Below are 11,441 nucleotides of genomic sequence, written 5' to 3' on the forward strand. Positions count from 1 at the left end.
TTGTTTTTTTTTCTAGCACAGTCCAGTCCTCCAATTCGACTGGGTGGCATTTATAGTGTGGGGTTCCGGGTTGCATCCTGCCTCCTTAAGAGTCCATCACTCCTCTTACTATGTGCGCCGTTTCTAGGATCACACTTTTCTGCATGAGTCCTGGGGCTACTTCAGCCTCTAGTTTTTCCAGATTCTTTTTCAGGGATCTCGGGATCGTACCTAGTGTTCCTATGATTATGGGTACAATTTCCACTGGAATATCCCATATCCTTCTTATTTCTATTTTCAGGTCTTGATATTTATTCCTTTTTTCCCTTTCTTTCTCTTCAACTCTGGTGTCCCATGGTATTGCGACATCAATGAGTGATACTTTCTTCTTGATTTTGTTTATCAACGTCACGTCTGGTCTGTTTGCACGTATCACCCTATCTGTTCTGATACCATAGTCCCAGAGGATCTTTGCGTGATCGTTTTCTATCACTCCTTCAGGTTGGTGCTCGTATCACTTATTACTGCAAGGTAGCTGATGTTTCTTGCACAGGCTCCAGTGGAGGGCTTTTGGAGCCTGTGCAAGAAACATCAGCTACTTTGCAGTAATAAGTGGTACGAGCACCACCTGAAGGAGTGATAGAAAACGATCAGGCAAAGATCCTCTGGGACTATGGTATCGAAATATTATTATTAAATAGAGAAGAACCTGTATAAAATTAATGCAGCTGAGGCAGCAATTACTTTTAATAAAACATGTTTAAAAGAGGGTTTACTTCCAGCATATTATTATTATTATTATTATTATTATTATTATTATTATTATTATTATTATTATTATTATTATTATTATTATTATTCAGAAGCTGAACCCTGTTCATATGGACCAAGCCCACAGGGGACATTGACTTGAAATTCAAGCTTCCAAAGAATAGGGTGTTCATTAGAAAGAAGTAACAGAACGTAATTGGAAATGCCAAAAGAAGAAATCACTTATTAAAAAGGAAAAAAAGTATATGAATTAATAAATAAAGAGATTAAGATGTAAGTAAATGATCAAAATACATTTTAATGCTTTGCCACATGAATAGTTAGTTTTCTTATATGCCGAGTCTGTTATTACTTTTTAAGGTTTATTAAGGTACCATCGAAAAGAGAAAATTACTAAACGATTATATTTTCCCGATGAGCTTGTATTCCCTTTATTGCATTGTGAGTGCAACTCAGATATGTCATATTTTGACAAAATTCTCCGATAAAATTTCGTCAAAATATAACATATCTGAGTTGCACTTACGCATAAAGGTAATACGAGCTCATCGAGAAAATGTAAACTTTCAGTAATTTACTCTTTTTTCAGTGGTGCCTTAATAACCTTAAAAATTAATAACAGACTCGGCATATAAGAAAACAGACTATTCTTGTGGCAAAACACTAAAATGTATTTCAATCATTTACTTATATCTTTACCTCTTTATTTATCAATTCATATAATTTAAGCAATTATTATTATAATTATTACTATTATTATTATTATTATTATTATTATTATTATTATTAATTCTAGTTAATTGGTTTTTCGTTATGATACCAAAAATAATTGCAGTATTCGGTCTTATATATACTGAAGGAGGGATTAAATTGCACATGTAAATACCATATATCTAAAAGGGTGTCGCTCAGTAAAGAAAAAAAGAAAAGACACAAATGTAGTAGAAAGAGAACAAATATAACAGAATCGTTTAAAGAATACTATCTTATAATGAGAGTATTGGTAATGAAGACGAGGATGAAAGCTTCTGTGGAATTTCTTGTATCAAATCTTGTATCAGCCCAGAAAATTTAATCAAGGGAAATGTTGTAATACCGATCAGAATAAATCGCTTGCAGTAGATTAAGGTCGGATTTCTATGATTTTTAATATTATGAACAGAATGAAACTTTATTCCACAATCAAATCCAATTAATCCACGCCCACAGGAAACACGGTAGGCGAACAGCAAATTATGGGGAAGATATATAAAGGCAAATAAACTGAAGTTTTGAACAAAAGCGCCGCGCGGCATATTGAAAATTGGCGTCCTGAAATTAGGGACTCGTCTTCGAACTGATCCTGATATCCGTCCACGCCCAGAAGGAACATGGGTGGGTCTACCTGAACTTTTTACTCCATTCTCCCTCCGCCACCCCCCCCTCCCCCCACCCCCACCCACCCCCACTCCTCAACCGTACTCCGTCCCCGAAGGGGCCCACGCGACCTAAAAGTAGGGAATAAAGTTGATCTAAGACGTCTTTTGGGCGAGTCAAAGAAAGCGAGAGAATCTGGAAGCAAAAGTCTATAGGACCCGCTGGTCCCTTAAAACCATCTGGAGAACTTTGTCGAAACTTTGTTGGGTCGGAACGGAAGGTGTGATCTTTGAAGATGCTCATTTCCGCCCCAGAGATTCTCCTTCAGAGAGAGAAGTTCGATTAGAGAAAGAGAGGGGGAGAGAGAGAAAGGGAAGATAAGAGATAAATTAGTCCAATGATACGCACTGACTGACGATAACACTGGTATTTCAAGCTCGAGTTTTAAGTAGACAGGTAATTCGTTTATAATTTTTTGACGTACAATCCTGATGTGGTAGTACCTCAATTCCAGTACGATTCCTTGTGATAAACTTTAAAGCTGTTGTATCTCTGTTACATGTTTCAGACATGATGATGACGTATTTGACATTACTAAATTAATGTCATTACTGAGGAGAGCAAAGTTTAAAAAGATAAAATATGTGATCTGTGGGAAACTGGCTATCAAACATGAACCAATTCCAGTCTGATTTCATATTCGTTCAAAGGACAAAAGTAGAAGAATTCTTTTTTAAATATTGACTTATTTTTATTCTTGTTTAGAACCGATAATTCCAGTAAGTACCTTCAAGTAAAGCAAGAATGCCTCGTGTGATTTTCACGGAGTATGAAACAATCGCTCTATTCCTTCAGTACTATGATTTTATTTGTTTAGTGCTCTTGGCAAGCACGCATGAATCTTTCCATGGCAGGGGATTTTTCCATTCGTATTCTCAAATTGCTAATCAGATAAAATAAGAACGTATACTGTAAGGCACATCAAAGGATACTTTCGCATGGAGTTTTTTTTATGTATTAGCATTACGTTCTGAGCTTTTTTTTATATATATACATAGGCCCTGAGTTAAATGTCAGATCACCAACGTTGTTAAGTCATGTATATTGCCATATGCTTTTAAACAGTAGTTCAGCTTGAATAACATTTTGAGCTAATTAGGATTTCAATTTTAAGGAATGAACTCTTCAGTATGATAGCAGTTGGCTTAATCCGTGAAAAGTTTTATTATGAGGACATAATTAACCTTGGTTTAATATAAAGTTAAAGTCGTTAAGTATTAGCTAAATATTATCACCTGAAATTTATAGTTTGGAAGCGATTTATCTCTAAATTTCTGTAATGTATGTTGTTAGAGGTCTGGGAGGTATTACATAAGGAATCTTAGTGTTTCTTATATTAGGGTATTCTATTTTTTTTAAATACTAAATGAGATTAAATTCCCTTGTCCTATTATTATAAAACTTTTGAATGCGATTTCAGTGACGTAACTCCCTTACGGTAATAGTGAACTTTCTCATTAAAATTTTTTGGATGTGGTTGTAAATATACAATTCAGTCGTCGTATACTCGGGTAATATCATCTCATTTTAATCATCATCAAGATACAAATGATCCAGTCTTAAATGCTGGTGTAACCATTCTCAAGTTTAATGTAGCCTAATGCTGCTGAGGAGTGTATCGGCCATTTAAACTGTCTAAAGTTTAGATAGTTGAAGTGCCCCATACACTTTCCTTAGCAGCATAACCCGTGATAGATTCTAAACTATCACCGGTTATGTTGATCCAACGTAGAACTATCCAATCTGCCTTTTGATTCATTAAAAATTACCATGACCATCAGTTCAGAAGCGAGAACGAAAGAAATAATTCACGTGTTGAGAGAGAGAGAGAGAGAGAGAGAGAGAGAGAGAGAGAGAGAGAGAGAGAATGTTAGATAAAAAAAAGAAAAAAAAAAGCCGGACCAATCCATAATAAAATAGTCGTCCTTCAAAGCCGAAAGCGAGATCGACAGAAAATGGATCAAGTCGTGATGTTTGTAAGCCCCACATCCAATTTCGTCTAAGTTGGCCAACTTCTTCCGAATTACCCAAGTTGGACGATGAAACAAAGTCATGGTAAGAGACACATACCGCCGCTATCTCGTCTTTCTTAGCAGGAGAAAGTAAGCAAACAAAGCAGGGTAGAAATAAGTCTTTCGCGACAGGGAGGGAATGAAAATGTTTTTATTAGATTGGGCCTATTATTTAGGCAGAGTGGAGGTCGTCCTTAGTACTTGTTTTCAGTCATTTTCGCTTGCTTGGGGAGTAAGCCTACAAACTACTGTGTTGTTGTTGTTGTTGTTTTGTGGGGGGGAGGGGGTAGGAAAGCCTGAAAAGGTCTGAAAATCGTGTTTCGCGTTTAGTATAAGATATAGGAATTTTGAAATATACAGAAATTTTAGGATAGGATATTTACGATTTATTTATTTATAAGAATAAGAATGTGAAACATAAAAATATAATGTGCATGTTAAAAAGAACAGAACACTTATTTCTAATAAAATATAGCGTATTTATTTTCATTTTCGTTGGTGAAACAACGCTCTATTTGACCATAGATTTTAGCACGCGCCTTAAGTAAGCTAAAGGTTCGGATCACGTCTTGTTTCTGCAAGCTTCAAAACACGCGGATATGAGCCAGTGCACATATAAATGAAGTTAAATTAAACGTGCCTGCAACTGTGCGAAATCATTAACATAGGTTTTTCTCATGTGGGTTAGACACTTAATTTAATTTGAGGGGATGGTGAACAAAGTCGTCCATTAAAAACGAACATCGCTAACTTTCCGCATGCAGATCATACACTCCTGAGGCAAAGGTGAGATTATCCAGGACAGTTTTCCATTTAACTGCCATGAATATTATCAATTCCTCTTAGGAACAAAATTAACTGCATTTTTTACCTCTGGATTTCTTCGCAACTGCTTCGTCTCTGTTTCCGTGAGTGATAATGACAAAACTACTCATGAGGAATGAGCAGCGACTGCATGTATCAAAAGATCTGTTTTCTGTGCTGATATAGCATAGCAGATCTTCCCATTATTTTTCCTTCCACCCTCGCGGACGTTTTAGCAACTTCTCAAATGCTTCTCTTGATTCTGAGCACCCAAGTTCCTCTCCTTTTTACTTCGACCTTATTAAGCCATAAAAATTGAGTTCTCAAACCTTTTCCTTGGAATTTGGCGCAACGCCAGAATCTTTGCGAAACCATTTTTTTGTTTGCATGCATTTTCCTTCAATTTAAGTCATATTTTGGAAATTCTTGCTTTGGGGAATCCTTGACTAATTTCGCCTTGCGGTAAAAATCTTTTAACATCTGCGAAACATAGGGAATTATCTAAAATAAGGAGTAGTCTACATTTTCTGTTTAGAAATTGTTTATATAATATCACATTGGAATGTTTTGTTGCCATTGTTGGTTATGTGACAAGATCAAACCTCAGTAAATACACAACGATTTTGTCAGGTGTTACTAGTTTATTTTATCAGGTGTTAATAATTTCCTTTTCTGAAAACGTTGATTTCAAGCATTTTTTCCGCACACGGCAGCACTCGTACACAAACAGACAGAAATAATACACACTCATACATATATATAATGTATACCATCATTATTTATATGTCTAATTAAATATTTTTCTATTGGTAAAACTTTATAAAGATTTAATCTGCTTTATTTGTTGCGAGTCCTTTAAGTTCAGAATTGATTCCACTCTGGTTTTGGACAAATTTAATGCCCATTTTCCCTTTGGTGATCTGTTTTAAATATTAGTAATCGAAAGAATGCGAAGACATGCTATAGGGAACGCATTTTCAGAAATGTTGATATCTTCTCTTCTAAAGTATCTACACAGTGGAATTTAACTATCTTATAACCTTCCTGCAGCAATTAAACTTGCCTCGTGAAGTTTACCTTTTGAAGAAGGTAAACTTATCTAAGCTTACCTTTAAAAAAGGTCAACCTTTGGAATAGCTAAGCTGAACTCTTAAAATAGCAGAGCTTACCTATTAAAGATAAACTTACCTCTTAAAGTAGGTAAACCCAACTTGGTAAGTTATTAAACTTAACTTCTGAAACAGCTAAGCTTAGTTCGTAAGGTGACTAAGCTTAGCTCTTGACAGGTTGCTAAGCTTATCTCCGGAAACACACACCTTTCAAAGTTTCAAAGGCTATTGATGTTTATTGTACACTGACGAATGAAAAATGAACCCTTTAGTTTTAGAGATCTGTGATTTACTCCCCCCCCACCTCTCTCTCTCTCTCTCTCTCTCTCTCTCTCTCTCTCTCTCTCTCTCTCTCTCTCTCTCTCTTACACTCCCTGTAATACAGTTTCTCTGATGTTGGATCCAATTGTCATTTCTCTCCCGCCTTTATTACTGTTATTATTGAATCCTCGAGATATCTCAGATTCTCTTAATCCCGGGCCATTTTTGGTCAGTTGATTCTCTAATAACAAATCTTTCGCCTTTATTAACATTTATAACGGTCTAGTACACCAGGCAACGTCCTTTGAGAGCAGTTCTGTTGCCCCTTCCTTAATAGGATTCTCTCTCTCTCTCTCTCTCTCAGCCGTTCAGTTGCATTGTAATTACATTCATCAGTTCATATTTTTAAGTCTTTCATTGTTATCATGAGGTTAGTTTTAGTTTTAACTTTGAAAATTCAGAATTGACTAAAGGGTATTTTTACCTTCCGGTCTTTGTCTGTCTGAGTATTTCGGTTTCCGTTTATTGGAGAGCCATCCCTTCCCTCCTGAGGGTGCTTCGTCCTAAGATTATTATTCTCATGACTTTGGTTTGAGAATTCCTGTCTCATTTTTATTCCAGCCAATCCTTCTTATTCACATTCCCATTTCTCCCCATGTCAAGTATCTCGGCTGGGAACCTCTCTCTCTCTCTCTCTCTCTCTCTCTCTCTCTCTCTCTCTCTCTCTCTCTCTCTCTCTCTCAGTTGCTATTTGAGTTCACGTCATATTTCCCACGTTCACACGTCTGACATTCTCTCGCATTTCTCCTGTTGGTTAAATATGTCAATTGCATTCTCTCATCTCGAGATATTCGTCTCTCTTGGAAGGCGCAAGACCCGCCCGCCAACCCACCCACCCACCCACCACCCTCGTGCAATCATAAAATCCCTGTTACTCCCCCGAGCCTAAGAATCTACATACAATTTCTCGGAGCACTGCTCAAACAACTCTTTAATTACTGAGTTAGAAAGATGCCAGTCCAGAGTCCGAAGAAAAAATATACGAGATGCTTTGGTGGGATGGGAGGGAGGGGAGAAGTGGGTAGGGGGAAAGGGCGTTGGGTTGAGAGGTGGTGGTGGTGGTGGTGGTGCGAGGGCAGGAGGAGGAGGAGGAGGAGGAACAAGTGGAGGGGAGGTTAATTGCACGGACGGGTAAGAAGATGCAGAAGGAAAAAACGGCAGAGGAGGAGAAGGAGGAAGGTTAAGAAGCTCCTGTGTGGAGTGAATAGTAATGGGAGAGAAGAAGGCGGAGAGCAGGAGGAGGAAGTGGGATCGCGTGACTTTATAATATTATTATTATATGATATTATTATAATAGTAAAAATGAGGTTGATGATAGTATTGAACATGACCCAGCAAGTATGAATGCCGACCTCGGGTACAAGATTGTTATTCTTATTTATTTATTTATTTATTTATCTCAATTTAGGCTTGTATCACAGTATCGTTTGAGCAACATAACACCTTTGGGGGGAGGGGTTAAGGGAACGACATATCCTGTGCGTCATGTCAGACTACTTCGGTAATAAAATAACGACAAGTTTGAATGATGTAATGCTGATAACTTTGTTGATTTAAAGACTAAGTACGATATTTCCAACAAGAATCCCAAAGAAAAAACTAACAAATATAATGTTGGTAATTTTGTTGGCTTAAAGGGAACGCACGAGATCTCGGAAATGAATCTTGAAGAAAACTAAATGGACTCTGTTCTCTCTGGTAAAATGAACCTTGGTGGAATTCTTTATGCAACGTTTAAAGAGCTTGCCAACACCAATTCTTCTGAACTTGTTGTGCTGAAGCTATTAGCATAACCATGAAGGGAAAGCATGAATTCGTCTTTGTACTTTAATCGTGAAAGGATACTTTTTCCTGGTGTCAAATTTTCCCCATCTTTTAGAATTCATTATTATTACATCTATATTTTTTATTCCCCATTGATTTTTTTTAATGTTTTTAACTTGCATATTCGTGCGTCTGCATCCGAAGATGGAGCAACAGTTTTTTTTTCACAGTAAGAATGGAATGCAATAATTTGGAACAGGGTCGTTGGTGCATCCACTATGAAATATATGTTTTAGGTTGTGATATATAGGTCTTAAAACCTGGTGTATTGAAATGTCAGGCAATGCTAAGGTAAATAGAATCTCTTTCCATCCTTATTTAAATGGAATATCAGTAGTTAAAGTATTAGTTTCTTGGCTTTTCCTAATCCTGTACTTTATGAAGTGTTTATAAAATAATGCAAGGACGTCTTAAGTAAAAATTGAAATGCCTTTCTTTTTTCAGGTCTCCAGAATTCACTGGAATAAGGTGACAATTATGCATATATATATATGGAGTTGCGTACTTGTTATTCACATTTCTTGAATATACAGTATATTCATTTAATTTTAATCTCGTCCACTTCCATTTATGTGTGACTGAGCTCCGCATCAATTTACTTGTACGTGGTTGCACACAATTTTAGATATTTTCTATTAATCTGAGGAGATGAAGGTTTCCTATTACTGTGACTTGACTGGATTTTCCAGTGTCCAGGAACAGTCGGCTGGAAAAAAAAAAAGGCAGTTGTTTTTCTGGGACCAGCGATGGATTTGAGGACGTGTCTTGCGAGGTATCGTTTTGCTTGGAGTGCCTGTGGCTTTATTATCGTATACCTAAATATCGCAAATATTGATGGCTGAGATCTGAACGCTCTACCTTTTTCTGCACTCTGCCCTTTGAGTCCTTTTTTCATTTTCAGTTCTGTAATTCCGAAGCGAAATATTTCACCAGGTTCTTTTCTTTCCCCGTCATCATCTCTCGAACAGCCTCCCAGATCCCCATCGACCCTCCACCCATCCGGAAGCCTCTCCCTCCTCCCCCCCACCCAACCCCCTACCCTATCCTACCCCACCCCACCCCACCCCACCCATCCGTCCAGGGTGCCTACTCGAACATGCAGGTGGTGTAATGGTCGGCCTTGCTGCTTCAGTAACGGGCTTAAAAGCTTTTGCTGGTGTTCCGATATAGAACCTATTGTAGCCTTAGGGGATATGCCATTCAGATTGCAGGTCGTGACCAATGCGGCCCGCAATGCTGGTAGCAGAGGTGGCAGGTTAGGCGGTGGCTTTGAGGGGTGGTAGAGGGTGACCAGGGATATGCCTCTTGATGGGTAAGTGTATAAGTCGGCTGAAGATCGGAGGTTAGTTAAATGTGGGATGACTTGCCTAATCCTTTGCTCGAAGCTATAGCTACTACGGCCGCGGTGTATGCTTAAGATCAGGAGACTGGGATGATATTCTTATTTCATGGAATAACAGTAGAGGCTGTCGGTCCTGTCTTGGCAGTTTAATAGTTTTATATATATATATATATATATCTATATATATATATATATATATTTATATATAAGCTATTTTTACTTCTCTCACAGGTTTTCGCTGCTACGAATGAGGCGGATACGAACGTGTTTGATCTTAGTGAGAGAGAGAGAGAGAGAGAGGAGAAAAGAGAGATAGAGAGAGAGATAAGAGAGAGAGAGAAAAAAAAAGAAGGAAAAAAAGAAGAGGATATTTGAAAGCTTCAGCCCTAGTGGAAAAGCCAGCAGAGTAGAGGAGAAATAAATGATTATATTTTTCATTTTTAAACGTTTTATTATCAATGTATTTATGAGGTGAACAGTAGTCGATATACGTATACATATGTATATACATGTATATACATACAGATATAATATATATTAATCTATATATATATATATATTATATATATATATATACGTATATATATGAATATATATATATATATCTCTGTAATATATATGTAATATATATTGTATATATATAATATATATATATATATATATATATATATCTATGTATATATATATATATATTTATATATGAATGTATATGTTTGTTTCCTTTACTGTAAACTCTGTATCGAAAATGTTGAATTTTCGAGTAAACAATAAAGTATTTTTCAGAAAAATCCTTTAAAGAAAATATTAATTTTAACTCCGTTCCTGTTTGTAGTGTAGTGTTTCATCTGACACCCACGCACACACACACACACACACACATTATCACAATTAATATATATATAATATATATATATATATATATATATATATATATATATATATATATATATATATGAAATTCAAAACGGCCGCTGTAGTACATGTTCCTAATGTGAAATATCGTGAATAATGTGAATAATGTGAAACATATACATATTTTATACTATATATATATAAATATATAATATATATATATATATATAATATATATATTTATATATGATGTAAGTTTTGTTCCTACTGTAAAATTGTATCGAAGTTGAAATGTTCGAGTAAACAGTGAACAGTATTTCAGAAATACTTTGAAGAAATATTAATTTTAACTCCGTTCGTGTTTGTAGTGTAGTGTTTCATCTGACACACACACACACACACACACACACACACACACACACACACACACATATATATATATATATATATATATATATATATATATATATATATATGAAATTCAAAACAGGCCGCTGTAGTACATGTTCCTAATGTGAAATATCGCCATTAGAATGTAATTTAGGTGTGAGTACAGGCTAGTGGGAATATGCTCTTCTTTTCCCCGCATATCACAAAACCATTATCAGCCAGCACCTGCTGCAGGCGCATACTGGGAGCATTCACTTAGGTTTTACGAGTGATTTGTTTTAGATTCTCTCCAAGCGCTTATACTGTATATTTGAATACTCGCAATTGATATTAAATCTCTTCTTCCTCTCTAGGGTGGTCACATCTTTCTTTACTTTTCTTTGTTTACTTGTTTTTTTTTTTTTACTGCGTGTAGTGTTTAGGAGAGAGAGAGAGAGAGAGAGAGAGAGAGAGAGAGAGAGAGAGAGAGAGAAGGCTTGAACTGCTCAGTTTCTATGGGGGTTCTCTGTATTGCTGATTATTCTTCTGTCTAAAGGAATTATCTTGAAGGGAGGTTGATACACAGTTCAGCAGTTTAATTATTGTTAATCCTGATTGCAGTCTTCTATGCGTCCTTACATA

At 36.3% G+C, this 11,441-nt stretch overlaps 2 protein-coding genes across 2 annotated transcripts in view; one reads left to right on the forward strand and one right to left on the reverse strand.

The window, feature by feature from the left end:
* The window catches only part of LOC135198144 (uncharacterized), a 285,187-nt gene that overhangs the window by 137,051 nt on the left and 136,695 nt on the right, over positions 1-11,441 (forward strand). The window lies entirely within an intron of this gene.
* Positions 7,298-11,441, reverse strand: part of LOC135208313 (protein enabled homolog) — a 94,315-nt gene continuing 90,171 nt past the window's right edge. The window contains exons 2-3 of the mRNA XM_064240418.1: positions 9,327-9,565; positions 7,298-7,603 (exon numbers count right to left, since the gene is read on the reverse strand). Coding sequence (XP_064096488.1) covers positions 7,298-7,603; positions 9,327-9,565 — 545 coding nt within the window. The remainder of the gene's footprint in view (positions 7,604-9,326; positions 9,566-11,441) is intronic.

The sequence above is a fragment of the Macrobrachium nipponense genome, chromosome 11 (assembly GCF_015104395.2).
Source record: "Macrobrachium nipponense isolate FS-2020 chromosome 11, ASM1510439v2, whole genome shotgun sequence".
Lineage (NCBI taxonomy): Eukaryota > Metazoa > Arthropoda > Malacostraca > Decapoda > Palaemonidae > Macrobrachium > Macrobrachium nipponense.